Source organism: Mustela erminea, chromosome 14, assembly GCF_009829155.1.
Source record: "Mustela erminea isolate mMusErm1 chromosome 14, mMusErm1.Pri, whole genome shotgun sequence".
NCBI classification, from domain to species: Eukaryota; Metazoa; Chordata; class Mammalia; order Carnivora; family Mustelidae; genus Mustela; species Mustela erminea.
The window spans coordinates 4033567-4052657 of NC_045627.1; the positions used below are offsets into that span (position 1 = coordinate 4033567).

Sequence of the window (19091 nt, forward strand, 5' to 3'; positions counted from 1 at the left end):
ATATCTTTTCCCATTCTGTGGGTTGCCTCTTTGTTTTCTTGACTGTTACCAAAAAAAGGCTATACCTTCCAAATTAAAAAAAATGAACATAAGACATGTTGCAAACCTAAAAACTAAGGGAAATCAATAAAGCACAACAGAAGCTCCATTTAATAAATGAATAATTAAAGAGTGCATGAATGGCACAGTCAGTTAAGTGTCTGATTCTTGGTTTCTGCTCAGATCTGATCTCAGAGTCCTGAAATCAGGCCCCACATGGGGCTCCATGCTCAGCACAGAATCTCTTTGGCTTTCTCCCTCCCTCTCCCTCTGTCCCTCCTGCTCTTGCTTGCTTGCTCTTTTTCAAATAAACAAAATGTTTTTTAAAAAAATGAATAATTCAAAGATCCAAATTCTTGCTTTAACAGTAGTTCACATCTTCAAAGAAAAGGAAATAGTTTTAGATATTTTCAAATGTAATTATTTTTAATCTGTGAAAAAAGAAACCTAAAACAGAGTACCTCCAGGAGCTGGAAATGGGGATATGTATGAACAAATGTGTCACAGAAAGTGAGGTTGGGAAATAACGCATGTACACAGAAAGTGAGGGAAGGAAGAATACATGTACCCCCGTTGCACCAGTACATCGATGGTGCAAATCGCCATTTGTTGACCCAGAAAGAGGTTCACAACACAGCGCTGAGTTTTAAAAGCAGGTTAAAAAAAATAGCTATTTTAATGTGATACCACTCAAGAGTATTGGTACATTTGTCAATGGCCCTAAAGAAATATCAAAACAGGTGCTGATCTGACCACCTTTGGCTACTGGGAATCTAGAGATTTTTACCAATGAGCTCCTATCCTTTTGCAATGAAGCAATCACATTATTTTTAAAGCATTCCTCTTCCAGTGAGAAATTCATGCTATCGAGAGTGTGGTTAAAGAGTTGCACGCATTGCAGTATTACTACTCTTTTTAATGTAATTTGACAGAAGCTATTAAAATTGAAAGTGTGCATAGGCATTGGTCAGGGGTCTTATGTCATGAAGACTTGACTGTGTTGGGAGAGTGAAAGCCACCACACAAAGTTGTACAGATCTATTTGAATTGACCGAGACAGATGTCCAGGATTTACTGTTTAGGTGACAGACGTCAATTTATTTAATGTTAGATAACAGAAACCAATAAAATAATAAGTCTTCAAAAAAAAAAAAAAGAACTCATGAAGTTTGGCCTTTCAGATTTTCAAAGCCAGATACTATGGGGATTTCTCTTAGTACAGGCTTTCTGGTGTGAGAGTCAGTATCTCACCCCTTTCCACACCAATGGCTCCCTCCCTTTGGAGGCCAGAGCTGTGGTGTTCAGCTTCCCACTCTGTTCTGCCCTTCCAACCTCTCCAGTGTGGCCTCTTCTCTACGTCTAGTTGTGCGGTTTGTTCTGCCAGGCTTTAGGTCATGTTCTCGGTTATTTGCATGACGTGAGTGTTACCTAGTATCCATGGGACGGGGGCATTCAGGGTCTTCCTACTCTGCCATCTTCCCTGGAACTCTCCCTTCTGTTCATCTGTCCACATGCCCTTGGAACATTCTACCTTTCAGACAGCTTCCCTTGCAGTCTGGGAAGTACTTGGAGCTACCTTCCTTACCCACTTTGCCTGCCTTGGGGTTATTGTGTGAGCATATTCAGTGCTTGGGCACTTGTCAAAAGCGTATGTTCCTCTAATTCCTGTGCTTGGGATTCTGGTTTGGGAGGGCTGGGAAAAGGCTCAGAAATCTGCGTTTTCATAGACCTCTTGGGTGCTTTTGATGCATATGATCCCAAGACCACTCTCAAACCCAGCTAGTCTGAAACAGAAACTCCTGAACTTTCTCCTCACTTTCTCCTCACTCATGGCTTCAGTGAGGGTGCTAGTGAACACAGGGTTCTCCCAGAACCACCCAGGGGTCAGCCACGTGTTCTTGGCTTGCCAGCTTTAATTCTGTCCCCTCCTTTTCTGTTGAGGAAAGATAACTGAATGAGAGTAACATAGCATTAAGTGCGAACTTGAATCTGTTCTAATTATAACAAATTAAATGACTCACAGCTTTAGTGCTTTATTCCTACTCCAGCTTATCTCTGGTGTGCTGTTGCCTGATGGTAAGAACGACTAACCCCAGACCTTTTTTTGGGGGGGCGATTTCTAACTCCAGCTTGATGTGGTCACTTTCTCCAGAGGTTTCCTTCCCTTTCATGTAATGGATCCATGTTGTGTGGCTGTCAGATTAAATCTGGTGCCATTCACTGGGGAAGATCTTTCATAATGAGCCTCTGCTTGAGACCAGATTGGCTTCAGTACATTTTTAGTTTGGAAAGCTTTTTCATAAAGAGCTTCATAAGGTAGTTAAGTTTGGACATTCTTGCTGTGCTGTGTTCCTCTTAGAGTTCCTAGTACTTTTTCTGGAATATTTTATAGATAATCAGTAAACACCTTGGAACAGTTACCCTTCGGGGGAATTATATCTGAAACTCAACAAATGTGAAAACAGGTCATATAGACTCCTTAATTCCTTAGGAATTAAGTCCCAAGCTCTCAGAGATCTCAACTTATCCCAGACTCTCATACAGAAGAGTCAGTATCTATTGCCTTTAGGAAAGGGTTGAGGCTGAGAGGAAGGCTAGTTGTCCTGGGCTCTAGTCTTGGCTCCAGCATCAGGCAACTGTGTGACTTTGGACAAATTAACTTCTCTTCCATAAGCCTCAACAATCTTATGATAGAAACAGGGTAATGATAACCCTTACCTTAATAGGTTGTGGTGAGGATTCAATGACATAAAACATGTGTTAAGAGCTTAGATCGTGCCTGGCACTTAGTAGATGCTCGGTGAATTTTGGATGAGTAAATAAACATCAATTGTGTCAAAATCGTCAAGCTAGGTTTTGATGTTTATTTTCAAATCTTTGCTTTCTGAGTTGCTTTCTAGATCGCATCTGTTAGATTTATCATAAAGCCTTATAATGTGGGGGGAAGGTAGTGTGGACTGAATATCGTGGGCAGTAACCGGGCTGTTACAGAAACAATATTGGATCCATAAACTACTGGGATAAGACTGGGCTATCAGCCTTAATAAGATTTTTCATTTCTGTAGCACTTACGTGTTTTCTCATGTCCTATCTCATTTAAACGTACAGAAAAACCGCAGTGCAGAGAAGCTACTGACTTTCTTTATGTTCCCTCATTAGGCTGGGTCTGACCCTGGAATGCAGAATTAGATTGGTGGTCTGGAATGACATCAGACAGCTTTTTGTGGCATATTAGAGCCCCTGTTGGGTACATAGAGTGTCTAGTACTATGCTAAGCACCATAGGCAGTTATAAAAAAAAAGAGCTTTGAACTTTTGTGGCCATGTGTATTTAGTTCTACTTAAGAACATAGTTACATGAATTTATAGCCAGTATAATGACAATGCCTGATGACCTCAAACATTCCAAAACTGACCTTGAAACTCACCTTCTAGAGGGTGAGGATTTATATGGTGTCCCTGATGCCCTTTTATTTTCACCCTGCCCCTACCCCCATCCAAACTCACCCCCTCATTTTAATGCTGTCTGGCTCTCTGTCAAGATTCACTGTATAATTGAAAAAATGCTCACAGACAATTTCTGGATCAGTGGATTTAAAATAAAGCTGATCAGAGAGTTCCGACCGTAAGCAGGTGAAAACAATCTCTCTAAAAGATATTGATAGGGCTCCTGGGTGGCTCAGTGGGTAAAGCCGCTGCCTTTGGCTCAGGTCATGATCTCAGGGTCCTGGGATCAAGCCCCGCATCGGGCTTTCTGCTCAGCAGGGAGCCTGTTTCCCCCATCTCTCTGCTTGCCTCTCTGCCTACTTGTGATCTTTCTCTGTCAAATAAATAAATAATCTTAAAAGATATTGATAATGAAAAGCTGAGAACCTGGAGGCTCTGCATACAGTTCGGGGGTGGGAGAGGTTCTGTGGAATAACATGCATCTCTGCACATCCTGCTTATTGGCTACTCCTGACCATAAAGCGTGGCACCGTCTTAATGTATCTTGCAAAATGACACATCTGTTTCCCCTTGGATGATCGCCGGGCCCCGAGGTCCTCCCTGTGCCTCTTCCCCCCATGCTCGCACACTCCTACTGTAGGTTTGCTCTGGTGCTTCTGTGGTTGTTCACGCTCATTCTCAAAGGCAGGGAACTAGACAAGAGGAGGATTTCATGGGAAAACAGTTGTAGGTTGATTTTTGACCCCAATAAAATAGTTCCTTTTATAATCAGACATATACACTCTTTATAAATCATTCCTTCACACACACACTTACTCTCAAAATTTCCCCGGCTAGTGGGTCTCTCAAGGTGGCTGTGTGCCATCGCCTGCCTCCCTAATGAGGCTGCCATGAAGGAGACCAGCAGAGAGGTCTGTGCGTGCTATCGGCTGCCTCTTTCCGAGGCCACTGGTTGAGCATTTACTTGGTCTTCATTCTGTTTTCCATCTTAAGGACCCTTCTCTGGTCCCTTGCCCTCTTGTGACATCATTCCCAATGAGCTAGAACCCCTTCCCTGCTAGTTGTGTATCATAGCTCCCTCCCCTTTTCTCTAATTGTTTAGTTGAATGACTTCTCCTTTCTCATCAATTGTAACAGTTGTGTATGAATATGAGTCATCCTTTCGGGGACATTTTTAGGTCTAGCTGCTACTGTCAGCCAAGGGGACAGGAAAGAGCCCTGCCTGTGACCCTCCTTCTGGCCAGTCTTCCATTCAGGCTCCAGAACCTTTTGGCTTGGAATCGTCATTCACCAGCGGTGAATCCATCTGCCTATCCTGCCAGACCTGCCTTCAGCCTCTGCTTGGACACAGGGCAGGTGGCAGAGGCCTTCCCAGATCCTCTGGGTAAAGTCCAGATAATTACGTCTCGAACCCTCCCTGCGGCTTACAAGGCCTGACATATAGTAGAGTTCTCAGTAAATGCTATTATTTTTCTTCTTTCTCATTTCCTGGTTAAATGAAATACAGTTAGTTTGACATGATCCATTTTGCATAAACCCACGAAGGCCCTTTTCATCTCTAAGAACCCACAAAATGTCCTGTTATTAATCTTCAGAAACTTCTCAGGTGTCTGTGTCATGCTCGTTGGTTTGCAATTACTGGACCACAGTTTGCAGGAAGGACCTAGTTCCCATTTTAGAACCTGGGAGGTTAGTTGTATGTTTCGTTTGCTGACATATCTCTATCATCCTGGGTCCCTCAGAGACCACCACGGCAATTTCCCAGTCTCGTTTTCACCTCCCTCCAGCATAAGTGAATTAAAGCCAATTTATTACTCAGGATTGCCTCATTTATTTCAAAATAGGCTGCGTACAAAGGAAGTTCTATTCCCTTAGCGAGAGCTAACTCAAGTTTTAAAGCCCATTCTAGGGAAAAAAAAAAAAACCCAGACGTATCTAGTTTGTGTTAGCTATTAAAAACCTTTTATTAAAAAAAGAAATAGTTCTTTGGATGTTGTTGTTTCCAGAGACTGGAAAGGTAAACAGAGAGAGGGGAAAAACCTCCTGATTTTGAGTATTTAGAGTATGTGAAATGTCACTTTTCCCCTTAACTGTTCCCTAAAGGAAACTGAGGAAATGTTCAAAGTACCATTTGGTCAAGGAATGTACATGCAGAAGATTTCTGTAGCTTTAGGGAAAAATATAGATCTGCTAAAATTTTAATAAGTTTCTTTTATTTGTCAGAAATTGCTTAAAGATTGTCTGGTATTTTTTTTTTGATAGTTTGGACTTATTTTCCCCATGAACTTTTATGCCTTTATGCTCACCCATTTATTTTCTCTGTCTTCTACCCTCTTAGAAAGGTAAGAAAAAAAAATACCCCAAACAACACTAGCTCTCAAGCAGACTGTTGAAGAACATTACCAGAACCAATTAACAAATTCCATCCTCCCCCCCGCAAAAAAAAACCCCCACATGTATATAAAGGAGGGCAAGGGAGAAAATTGATAGCTCTCCCCCCCTTTTAAAGACTGTCTAGGGAAATCCCAAGATGTTATCAGGATTCAGCAATGACTTCAGATGCCCAGAAGAACTTGGAGAAAGAAACTAAAATTTACTGAGCTTGGATTGCCACTTGCCACAAGCTACGATGGGCTTTTGCAAATACAGGTTAGTGACTTTATTGTATCCCCAGAACATTCCTTCAAGGTGTGGGGATTATGCCCATTTAACACATGAGTACACTGAGACACAGCGGGCTAAGCCGCTTGCTCAGCATCACCCAGACGGGAGATGACAGAATCAAGATCCCGCTTTCCTTTGAGCCGCCGGACCCCCTCTCGGAATATTAAGCTGTTGAACTTCATACGTAATAGACGAAATGAGTCATCTCTGGCGGTAACTCGGGGCTTGTCGGTATATGTCCTCTGCTCCCGGGTGGATTTGGTGTGATTTCCAGGCAGCCCTGGAGTGAGACTGTAAATGGGAAAACTGATTAGAAAACACTGTACTGGTCTTGTCTGAAGAAGGAGCACTGCCAGAGGGGGCTGGTCGGGATGGAGCCAGGAACAGCAGGGCAAAGAGGAAGAAGGTGTCATTTCTGCCCTGCTTGGCCTGGGAGGGAGGTGAGAACCAGTATGCAGCCCTCCGTCTGCGTGGTTGATGCCAGCAGCGGTGAGATTGTGGCAACACCGAGAGAAGGTGGTGTGGACAATTGGCTCGTTCCTTACAAGGAAGGGATGAGGAATATTTTCAGATGAGAATGCTGAGGCTCAGGGTAGGTACCCTTGGGCAAGTCCAAGAGGGCCAGAGGGACGTTGAAACCCAGTTCAACTACACAACGCTCTTGGGGACGTCACAAATATCACCCTGGGATATATGGCAGTCGCTTCTTTTCTGGGGGATAGTTGATTGTGGACCCCAGGTCTCGCGAGGGACTTGACCTCACAGAGTGAGGCGCTCGGAGCTTACCATGGCAGGTGTGCGCCCTTGGGCATCCGTCCCTCGCGGATGCACACCCACCTCTCTGTAAGCAGGGCCTCTGAGGGCATGAGCAATTTCTCTCGCGTGTGGTTTCTGGCCCAGAGCCCGGCTGTGACACACCTTCGAGTGTGTCCTCCCCGTATTCTGAATTCCAGTCCCAGGGGAGAGGCTGAGCCCTCCTGCTCTTGGCCTCCTCTGGCAGATGGCCCCTATCTGAGTGTGGGTGTGATGTCTGTCCCAGAGTAGTGGCTGCTGGAGACACTAGCATCTCATTTTAATAATTTAAAAATCATAAAACATGCCACTTTGGGAACAAAAGCTTTCAAAAGGAGTTTAGTGAGGGCGATGAGTTGCTTTCCATCGTGAGGAAACATATTGCTGTAACCAAAGCCCCTTCAGACATTCCCACATCAAAGCTTCTGCGGGGGCTTATTCTTAACAGTGAAATGTATCTCTTTGTTTGAGATCATTCCACAGTGAGGAGGCACTATGAAAGCAAGAAGAGACAGGAATTCCTTATAATTAATTTTCACTGTATGAATGTAAATGGATCCTTGAAAAAAGTTTGTTCTCTTAAATACCCTAAGTATTCCCTGAGGTAATCTTCAGGAAAGGATTACCGTTGAGACAAAGCCTGTGCTGGTCAGTCCGAAGTTTACCTCCGCTTCACCCCTGCCTCATGTCATCAACTCCAGATGCCAGCTGGGTTTGAATCGGTCAGAGACTCGAGCTTTCTAGATAGAGTCATGGCCTCTTAAAACTGGGATTCATATGTTATACCTCAATAGACGGTGAGACTCGAGGAGCTGTACAAATGAGGGGTCCTCGAGTATAGACGGAAGACCGTCATGGTCTATTAGAGGATGTCCCCTTCCATCTCACATCCAGCCGAGGTATGGGTCCCCTGACCGCCTGTCCATGTGCGTATGGTGTCACGGGGTCCCGATCTTTCTCACACAGGAGGCGTATGATGCTGATTTCTTTCTTATTCCCTTGGACCAGTGCACCAGGTTTCCATACTAGAGTGCGGGGTGGGGGGATGTACTGAATTCCTCTTGTTTTCTAATAGGGCCATGGAGCAGTACATTTGCGATGCTCTCACTGTATCATTTTTAAGGTCAGGTATTTAAAGTGGCACAAACCTTTGATGTGGGCTTAAATTCTGAGTATTATAAAAATTTAGTGCAAAGCAGGGACTTTCTTGAAAGATGCTGCCGTCTCGAGGGTACTACTTCTGTGTGAAGTGCTGACAATTTGGGATCATTTTTTAATAAACACATCTCACATTTGGCACATAAAGTGGGGCATTTAGAAAGCCATGAAAATAAGCCCATGCATAAAATATGGCATTAAAAAAGGTAACTGTGAACTTTGCAGATGGACTGGCATGAAAAAAGCTGTCTTTTGTTAGGGTGGACATGAGAGCTTACGACTCTTTGCTGCTGCAATAAGAGCAGGAACTTAAGTTGTTTGGTTATTTGGAAATAACAGCTAGAGAGAGGGCTCCTTCTGGTTCATCCATATTTTATTAGGGCAGCAGTTAAAAAATTCATTAGAGACACCCATCTGTAGCTAGCAGCACTCTGAGGGGGGTTCAGATGGCGATCAGAGTTTTGAGTAGCACTTTACATGAAAAGAAAAAGACAATCGTTTATGAGAATTAATAGCACCACGGAGAGAGGCTGTCCAGTGATTTCAGAGCAAACACGTCCACGTGGTCTGTGAATCTCTTTCTGCTGAATTCCTCAATGACCCGCTTGAGCAGGAGGTTGATCCAGACCTAGAAAGGAAAGAAAACACAGAAAACTGGATTAGAGAGATGGGAAGGGCTGGGTAGACAAGAGAGTATAGGTTGTCTCTGTGATGCTGTGATGGATGGGGGGTGTATGTGTGCATGTGTGTGTGTGTGTGTGTGAGAGAGAGAGAGAGAGAGATTGGTGCAGGAGAGAGACACAGAGAGGGAGAGACAGACAAAGAGGCAGAGAGAGAGAGACAGTTAGTGATAGAGTTAGAGAAAGGCAGAGAGAGAGTCAGAGAGAGAGAGACAGGCAGAGTGGCAGAGAGGGAGAGAGTCAGAGAGTCAGAGAGAGTCATAGAGAAACAGAGAGAGAAACAGAGAGAGAGGGACAGAGGGTCAGAGAGGGAGACTGAGAGAGTCAGAGAGAGAGGTCAGAGAGAGAGAGGGTCAGAGAGAGAATAGATTCCTACTGGCCTCCAGGAGTCTTATTAGCACAGGAAAAGGCTGAGAGTCAGACCCGAGGCTGCTTTGGTTACGCTTTGCCTTGAACTCTGCCTCCGGGTGCCCGTGTGCAGGTGTCTTTGCTTCAGGGTGATATCCTTGTCTTTATCCCTGAATTGAGAATAAGATTGTTTTTGAGTAGTTACTCTGTGCCAGGCACGGTATAGGGCAGTGAAATTCATACTCTGACCTGTCTTTCCAGCACTGCTATGAACCCGAGTCCCCTGTAACAGACAAGGCAAGCAGAGACACAGGGAGCTCAGCGGCGTTCACTACGGAGAGGAAGAGCCGAGTGTCAGGTTCAGGCAATCCGTCTCCAGGTCCACACCCTTCTCTAGTACAAAGTACACGTCTACAAATCGTGTGAGCACACAGGCGCGTGCTTTTGTTTTAAGATTTTTTTTCTTAACTGAGAGAGATGTGAGTGAGCAAGAGAGCAGGGGTAGGGGCAGAGGGAGAGGGAGAGAATCCCAAGCAGACTCTGTGCTGAGTGTGGAGCCCGACACAGGGCTTGATCCCACGACCCCGAGGTCATGACCTGAGCTGAAACCAAGAGTCAGATGCTTAACTGACTGAGTCACCCAGGTGTTCCTGTGTACCTGTTTTTTTCAATAAGCCTTTTATTTTGGAATACCTCCAGATTCATAGAAAGCGACAAAGATGCGGCAGCGTTCCTTCCCCCACCCACCCTGCCACCGCTTCCCCTCCCGCAAACAGCTTCTGGAATCGTGGCACAGTTACGACAGCTCAGAAATGAACATTGGCACAATGAACTGAACTAGAGATCTTACCTGGATTTCACCAGGTTTCCCACCAATAGTTTTTCTTTGTTCTAGGATCCAGTTACATGTTCCACGCACGGGTTTTGACTCTTAAACTCCCAAGGGTGCTGAATGCTGGCCGGCGGTTTGGCCCCCGTTCCTCTCTGTGCACGTTAGGGCAGTGAGACCGTGCCCAGCAGCAGCCTGTCTCCTGGCTGCCCCCGGCCCCCCACTCGCCAGGGGGTGGTGCTGTGGGGCCCAAGACTCCCACTGTCTGACTAAAAGCGGAAACTTTATGCAGGCTAGAAGATTCAGAACAGATGTATGGGGACACATTGTAGATACAGGCCACATTTTGTCCATGCCTAGAGGTTCTCCATGAAAAGCCACATTTCAAGAAACAAAGAAGTTTAGGGGAAAGAGAAGATTCTGCAAAGCAGCAGCCTCAGCAAGGTTATGAGCGTTGCGTGTGATGTGCTCAGATTCCGAGCACAGCAGGAGCTTCAGCAGGACTCTAACCTGGAGCAGACGTTCCCAACCCTGGCTTCCCCCTGGGATCACCTTGCGAGTGCCGAGTCCCACCACCCAGCATGGCGAGTTCCTCATTTTGAAAAGAGACCCCGGTGACTGCCGGGCAGCCATGATTGGGACCCACTCAGCGCTGCCGTTGGAATGTGAACGCGGAGGACAGCAGGTGACAAGGGTCCGCACCCCACGAATGACACTGGATGCTTTGGGCTGCATGTCCCGAGGCCGATATCCCACAGGCGACACCTCTGGGAAGCACACGTGATTACTCGGGTCATTTCCTGTCACTTCTTTTCCCCGGCCTCCTCCTCTTCCAGAGTTCTCTGCCACCGGAGGCATCCTGGGCTCTTCAGGATCTCCGCCTGCCAGCTGTGTTTCCAGCTGTCTTCTCTCTATGCAGGGCCCTGCCTCTGCCTGTCCCTGCACCCCATGTGCCGTCCCTCCACTCCCCGCCAGCGTCCTGGGCTTCCTCATGACCCACGTCTGCTGCATGATCCGCAGGGGCCCAGCCGGCCTGGGCCACGGATGTTTGACCCTCTTGGAGCTATCACTTCCATTGCTGTGTACTTGCTCGTCCTCCACGGGCAGGGACCTCCCCTCCGTTGTGGCTTTGTAGCCTCTACCTCTGGGTCCAGCTGCGGGATCGGCTCCGGGTGCGTCTCCCTTTCCCACCACTGTGAGCTCCTTAAGGGCAGGGCCTGTGCCTCTGAAAACTCCTTACAGACTATCTCCCAGTTATAAACTTCGTCCGACACACAGGTTGCAGACACTATCAGCGCCGTGTACCTGCCACCCACTTGAGTGATGACCGGTACCCTCGACCTCCTTCACCAACAGCATCTCCTCCCCGGACCAGCTTGCGCTATTTATTTATTTATTTTTTCTCTTTTCTACGTACCTTTAGCCCATACATGTCACGTGTGTTCCAGGCAGAACAGTGTTTCCTGTTTCCCTGACTCGGGGCCGACACTAGCCAGTGAAGCCCCCGTTCAGCGTCCTTTCAATGAGAAGCTGTTTGAGGAAGTGAGGTCTGCGGCCCAGGAGTCAGAGGTCTGCATTTGGGTGACCGGGAGTCTGATAGAAAACCACAGAGATTGCTCTCACGGGACTGCCGGTGGTTGGCCGAGAAGGCCATGCTCTGCAGACCTGTGGGCATCTACACCCGCGGGGCGTGTGGCTTTGAAGATTATGGAAATACCAGATCGGGAGGAAGTGGCTCTGGTCACCAAGGCCCATGGTGAGCAGTCACGTCTAGGAGAACGATCTTCCTCTCAGAGGGACAGAGAGTGTCCGTTTGTGAAGATGACACATCCGCAAGCCTGTGGTGACTGCTTGGCCGAGAGACTCATTGAGAATATCACTCTTCTGGCCCCAGATCTTTGTGTGTGTAAATACTGCCTGCGGGAGGGCGGTGGAGGTGGGAGGCTGTCCAGAGTGCTACGGAGAGCTGCTGCTTGCCCTTTGTCACATAAGAGACCCAGAGTCAACGTGAGGTGTGCAGCAGAGGATACACACAGATGGCCCGAGCGATGGGACGCCTCCTGGCCCCGTGACCTCACCCGGGAAAGGACCAGGCTGACTGTGCCTGCGGCAGGCGCACTTCCCTCATTTTTGCCTCTGTTGGGTGCCTTCTAACTGCTGTCCTGGCGTCCTCTCTCACTCCCGTGGGGTCTGTTCTCCGCGGAGTGAGCTCTTAAAACGTGCCCATCCGCTCACGCCCCGCCTCTACTTCCTGTCCTTCAAGGGCCTCGTGCGTCCGGCTCAGGGCAAAGATCCAGGCTTGGTGCGGCCCATACGCCCTGCGGCGTCCGGCTCCATCCTGGCCCGGCCCATCAGCGGTGTCCTCCAGCCCGCTCCCCCAGCTGGCCTCCTTCCCTCCTCTAAGTCTCCGTCCTGCAGTCTCCCCTGGAGCCTCTCGAACTCTCGCTCGGCTGTGCAGCTCAGCCAGACCCCGCCAGACAAAGCCAGGTGCCCTGCCCTGTGCGGCCCGGCCCCACGCGCCTGTCCTTCACCGCCCAGGCGGGACTCCCTGCGTGTGTGCTTCCGTCCTCTCTCTGCTCCCCCAATGACGGCAACCCCCTAGCGGGCAGGCCACCTGTGCTTGCTGGCTGGACTCTTTCTAGGACACAGTTGGGGTTCTCTGAGGGGCAGACGCGGAGTGACACAGGCAAGAGGCTGATGGGGATGCCCGTGCAAGATAAAGGGGGGAGCAGGACAAGGCAGGGGAGCGGCCAGCGAGATGGGAAGAAGGAGGCCTCCGATCACAGCGCAGACCTGCTTGTTAGAGACGTCCCGGGTCCCACAGAACAGGCCTGCCTTGTCACCCTTCTTCCCTTCAATCCCAAGAGGTGCGTTTTTGGGGTGACCTAAATTCGGGAGTATTCTGGGGCTCATGAAGTCTGTGCTTTGCAAAGAACTGTGAGGTAAACCAATAGAGCCAACTGGAACACCCCATTCACTTAATTTCAAATCGAATTGTCCTCCTCTGTGATTAAAGTAGCCCGTTCTGCCCTCTGACGGTGTTTGTGTGTGCGCCGTGTGTCCCCTCCCAGATCCCGAGCCCCTGGGGGAAGGGACGGTGTCTCGCTCGTGTCCGCATCCCACGGAGCAGCTAGCGTTCCGTAAGGAGTCGTTTTATTAAAACAGATGGTGCATTAAAGGGAAACACAATAAATGTTGATTTATTCCTCACGAGAACTCGCCATGCTTGCTCCATGCTACGACCATGACCTGAGCCACTTCTGAACCTCAGGTGCTCTCTGAACTGTCAGAGAATGAGGACCTCGTGCTCGGTTCAGCGTTTATGCTCCCTACCAATTCGACTGGATCCTGATTCTTTGAAAACAAGTTAATCCACGGGGATGTGCGGTTTTCTTACGATTCAGGATCTTTGGTTAACCTGAATGTTTTAGAAAAGACTTTTGCTCCGACCATGACAAATAGGATTAAAATTCCTTCCATGAGAAGAATACATTCATTTATGCTTTCTCTATACATTGATATCCAAGTCGTGCTCTGCAAAGTCTTCCGTGCTTGTTCTTTCCTGACTATTCTGTGTGTTCTCAGCAGCGGCCCTGAGGGAGACAGACATGCTCTCCCCACATGAGTCATTCCCCAAATGAATCACTGAGGAAGGAACCTTGTGGCCAGGTGACTTCCCCCAGCCCACATGGGCATTTCATGTAGATTTGACCTTTGTGTCTTGGTTTTAAGTTCTTACAAGTAGATTCATGTATATCATGTTTTTAAAAATTGCATATTTTAGATTTCCTATTTAAAAATAAATATTACTGGCCAACGTGTATTGGAATGCTTTCCCTGTATACTAGGATTTTTGGAAAATGATGAGGGTGTCCGGAAGCTCACGTATAGCGTAAGTGGGGAACAATTTACATACACGGAAGACAATAGCTAGCAGTGCAGGGTGGTAGTAAGTAGGGGGTCAGGAGTGGTGTGGATCATTCTTAGAGACTTGGGACCTGCACCGTCAGGACAAGGCAGCCGATGGGGAAGGGCGTTGGAAGCCAAAGGATGGGAAGGATTTGTCTGGAAGAAGAAGGTTGGAGGCAGGCAGACAGGATATTTGCTGGTTAACATGGGTTTCCCTTAATTTTCTCTATAAGTTAGATGAGCACGTGTTTCTGGGCACCTTATCTGGACTGCGTGTAGAGGTCTTTTGTCATTTGGGTCTATTCTAAGCTCTTGTCTTTCACTCCCCTTGCCGTCCCGGAGCTCACTGGGCTGGATGGCGGTGGAGGTGGGGATCCTACATAACCCGGACCGGGAGGTCTGCTCTCCTCTCCCTAGAGTCTGTTCCGGAGCCGGAGGCTGTAGGGGATGGAGGAGGCTGCGTGAGGCGCGCCTGCCTCCTCAGCCTCTCCAGGGCCAGATGGGCAGAATGAAACCATCTCTGAGTTTTATAAGGAGCAGAAGGCACAGCTGGTTTCCCGGTCAGCTCTCAAATCTCTAAAACTCGCCATGTACTTCCTGACCACTCAACCCTGAGGGTAGGCGTCAGTCAGGAAGGAAATTTGCCCTCTGAGGTCGGAATGCATCATAACCCTTAACTGCAGGGCGTGACGGCAGGTTGGGATTTGGACCAATCTAAGAGGTAGGATTTCAGGCAGGAGAGATAGTGATAATTGATTTCTGGTCAGAAGGGTTATTGTAAGTTTCCTTAAAAAATAAAAAATTTAAAAAAATTGATAAAAGGGGATTTGGGGTATAGGGACCTGGGGGTCTTTCTAGAGATTTCTGAGCTGCCATCTGCCCAATATGGGATTCTTCTATTCCTTCTAGCTCATTCCAGAAGTGCCATCCAGATCCAGCTGTCAGTTCTTCCCTCTCCTGAGGGTTAGGATTAATAGTGTGTGATTGCCTCTGCCCCTTGGGCCACCTTCTAGGAAGGCCCACGCCAGGGGATGGGACATGTGAGGGGTCTGGTGGGTGCAGGAGCTGGGCCGTCCACACAGCCGACCTTTCTCATCCCCACATTTGGTGAACATTTTTCTCACGTCTGGTCTTCTTGACTTGTTGCTCAGCAGCACCGTGGCCCAAGGACATCTTACCCAGTAGGAACATGGGTTCTCTTTGTGGTTGGGACCTTGATGTCAGAGACACCCTCAGATAGTGAAACCCCTGAGGGAAAGGGTAGGGCAGAGTCCTTCAGATCACATAACATGGTGACCCAATTTGACCTTTTTCAAGATTTAAAAAAAAATCTTCATTGGGATTGTTAGGTCCGTTATTAAACAAAACGAGACTGAGACAAAATGAAAGTTATTTAAAGCTTTATTTTCTGATAAGTATTAGAAGTTAGACCGATCGGCCAGGGGGATGAGACTGAGACAAGGTGAAAGTTATGCAAAGCTCTATTCTTTGCTTAGCATTAGAAGTCAGACTGACCAACCAGAGCCGTTTCTGAAGAGAGCGACCACCCCCAGCTTACAGGCTCAAGAATCGACTAACTGACCGGTCAGGGCTGCCTCCAAAGAGAGCGACCCCTCCCAGTCTCACAGACTAACTTTTATAGAGCAAAAGCCTGGCCACACATAGGTGGCCAATGAGATTGTAACATTGCATAGTCATGTTAGGCCACACGCAGGTGGCCACTTGAATTACAATTTACCCTATAGTAGCTGTTTGAACTAGCCTATCTCTGGTCAGAACTGGTGCTCAAGTTTGGCGCCCAAAAGGCGGGGTTTACATTCTTCGGTGGTTAGGGAGACAGTATCTGTACTTTTTACTGATTGGATGTCTCCACCTGGCCTGACTCATCCTTGTATTCTGGGCTCTGTTATTAGGAACTGACCGACCATATTTTACTGGTTTCTCAGACTTGCTTCTAAGTAAGTTTCTCTGGGCGGGGGCGCAGAGTCAGTTTAAGTTTTACTGCACAAACAACACAATGGCTTTTAACCAAGATGGAGTCGCTCTGGCTAAATAGGTCCTTACAGTATAAGTACATATAACATAAAATTTACCCTCTTAACCATTTTTAAGGATACAGTTCAATGTCATTAAGTATATCCACATTATTATACAACTATTACCCCCATCCATTTCCAGCACTTTTTCAGCTTCTGAAACTGAAACTTTGTCCACATTAAACATCAACTACCCCATCCCTGCCCATCACCAGTCTACTTTCTGGCTCTATGCATTTGCCTCTTCTAGATACCTTATATAAATGTATACATGTTTATAAATACAATATTTGCCCTTTTCTGACTGGCTTGTTTCATTTAGCATGATGTCCTCAGGGTTCATCCACATTGTGGCCTGTGTTAGAATTTCTTTTCTTTTTAAGGCTGAATAATGTTCCGTTGTATGACTTTACCACATTTTGTTTATCCATTCACCCACTGACCAACACGTGGGTTGCTTGTACCGTGACTGTTGTGAATCACACTGCTGTGATTGTGCACGGGTGCACAATTATCTCAAAGAGATATTTTTTCTGCTTTCAGTACTTCTGGGTATACAATAAGAAGTGGAATTATCAGACCGTGTAATAATTCTATTTTTAACTTTTTGAGGAACTACTATACTCTCTTCAGCTACTCTGAATACCCATCAGGAAATGACACTAGTTTCAATTTTTCTGCATTCTAATCCACACTTGTTATTTTCTGTTTAAAAAATTTGATTTCAATGTCTTAATTTTTTTTAAAGTTTTTATTTAAATTCCAGCTAGTGGGGCATCTGGGTGGCTCAGTGGGTTAAGCCTCTGCCTTCTCCTCAGGTCATGTTCTAAGGGTCCTAGGATCGAGCCCTGCATTGGGCTCTCTTCTCAGCAGGGAGTCTGCCTCCTGCCTCTCTCTGCCTGCCTCTCTGCCTACTTGTGATCTCTGTCTGTCAAATAAATAAAATTTTAAAAAAATAAGTTGCAGTTAGTTCACATATAATGTAATATCAGTTCCTGGTGTACAAACTTTCATACAACACTTCCAGCCCAGTGCTCATCACAAGTGCACTCCTCAATCACTGCTGGTTTTTTTTTTTTTTTTTTTTTTGATAGTAACCATCTAGATGTGTGGTCCAATTTGGACTATTAACTAATTAGTTAATTTCTTCTGTACATTTTTAATCCTGTCCTTTTCTACTGATTTGCATGGCCTGTGTCATTAAGAAATAAGACAAATCAATCTTCTGACTTCCTGTCATTTCAAGTTATCATCCTCAGGGATACACTTGGAGGCAAAGGGTACGGGAAGAGCATGTGTTTTGGAATCGATAGGCCTTGGTTCATCCATCCGTCCCTCACCCATCCATGCATCCATTCATACATCATTTATCAAGCCACTTAGGGGCACAGGAGGGTATTATGGTGGTTTATTGTCCTGAAATGAGCTTGGATGAGCTATGAGCTTACCAAAACAGGCTTCGGTAAGCTACCATCTGGGAGTTTTGGGCAAACTGAAACCTTCTGGGCTTTAGTTTCATTATTTGTGAAGTGGAAATGGTAGCAAGCGCCTAGGGTTGTATATTATATACCTCCCTCCCTTTCTTTACCCTGACTTCCTCTCCCACCCCTGATAGCCCTTACTTTCACTCCTCCCTCCACTGCCAGCTTCTGGAATTCTATGTACATGGGTGGTATTAACCCTTTCCCGGCACCGGGCAGTCGGCACGCCTGGCTGGCAAGAGAAGGCCACTGTGTGAACCTATCTTGGGCTCTTTTGTCCTTAGATGCTCAAATTCTGGGAACGGGTGGCTCATGGGTCACTGCTCATTCCCCAGGATTACCATGGACACCCATTCTGAAGACTGCTGTGTGCCATGATCATAACACAGGAGGCCCCCAAACACGAGGTGCTTTCCACTTACCGTGACAAAGATCCTGGGCCCCTTCATGTTCTGGGGACACAGCGGGATGTGTGGCCCTGGCATGAAGCTTTGTTCCACTCCTCACCAGAGGCTGTAGCGTACCTGTGGCCACGTTCAGTGCTGCCTGATCTTCCTTGCACGCTTTGCATTTCATCTGATTCGTGGTGTGGCAGAGTGCAGCTGTGAGAGCGCCGTGTGGGCCAGGAGAGTCAGGAGACTTGGTCACTCAGTACTGGCAGGGGCTTCTGGAATGTCATTTTCCCTGAGCCTCAGTTTTCTTAACTGTAGAAGGAAACTTACAATTCCTGGTCTGGGCGATTCCCATGATTTTGGCAGTGAGCACGTGAAATGAGCGTAGGTTATGCACATATTCTTAGTAACGATGTGCTGTGACACAAAGAAATAAGAACTCACACCTTCGGCACACAGATCATGAGTGCCAGGCACTGTTCTAGGCTGTCTATGCACCACGACTCATTTGGTTCAATGTACACAACCACCCTGGGTGAGAGGTACTGGTCATGTCTCCATTTTCCCGATCAGCACATTGAGGCACAGAGAGGTCAGGTAACATCTGGAAGGTCACAGTCAGCCATGGGGCAGCCAGGGCTTGAACCTGGCCGTGAGGTGCCAGACCCTGCTCTCAGCTGCTGTACAAGCCTGCCTGAGGGCTATCGGCATTTTTTGTTGTTTGTATTCCTGTTGCGTAGCTGGGCGGGGGACACAGCCCCTGGTTTGTAGAGCACATCAGACAGGGCCTGCTGTGGGCTGCTGTGTGAGAGGAGTTGACGGATGTAAGCTGTGCTCCAGCCGGCCCTCCAGGCTCTGGACGTGAGCGGGGGACATGGATAGCTCGGATAATGGAAACTTGCATATTGTCCAGTAAGTCGCTGGAATGAGTGATTGGCTCTCGTTCGGGTGAGGATGCGGGCCTTTGCCTTCCAGTCACTCGCTCTCCAGGCCCAGTCTGGGAGATGCATGCTGATGTGCCCAGGAGCCCCACCGGCGAGATGCCAGAGGGTGCCGAAGGGGTCACTGAGGCCGTGTCTCCGACGGGCCTGGGACGTGTTGGCGTAACTCAGCCCCGTGGCTGCTGTGCTGAGCAGAGGAGCAGAGACGCTGAGCTGCTGCCACGCGTTCGAGGCCAACACTGGGGCAGGACCGTCCGGATCTCCATGCTGGGTTGGCCCCATGACGCCTGAGCTGGCCTCTGTCTCTGACAGATGCTCGGAGTGGTGGCCTCTAGTCCAGGATGCTCTCCAGATGCAGTTCCTCGGAGCTGCTGAG

General features: G+C 47.6%; 1 protein-coding gene across 11 annotated transcripts in view; it reads left to right on the forward strand.

Moving 5' to 3' along the window:
* DISC1 (DISC1 scaffold protein) overlaps positions 1-19091 on the forward strand; it is a 371035-nt gene that overhangs the window by 34962 nt on the left and 316982 nt on the right. For 4 of the 11 annotated variants that reach the window (XR_004278944.1, XM_032313947.1, XM_032313948.1 and 1 more), the window contains exon 1: positions 18068-19077. The exons of 1 other annotated variant lie outside the window; for it this stretch is intronic. Coding sequence is in view for 9 of the 10 variants with exons in the window: in XM_032313947.1 (XP_032169838.1) it covers positions 19028-19077 (50 nt within the window). In the remaining variant the exon portion in view is untranslated. Of the gene's footprint in view, positions 1-18067; positions 19078-19091 lie in introns of those variants that run through there. 6 more of the 11 variants (XM_032313941.1, XM_032313943.1, XM_032313940.1 and 3 more) reach the window with 4 other exon arrangements.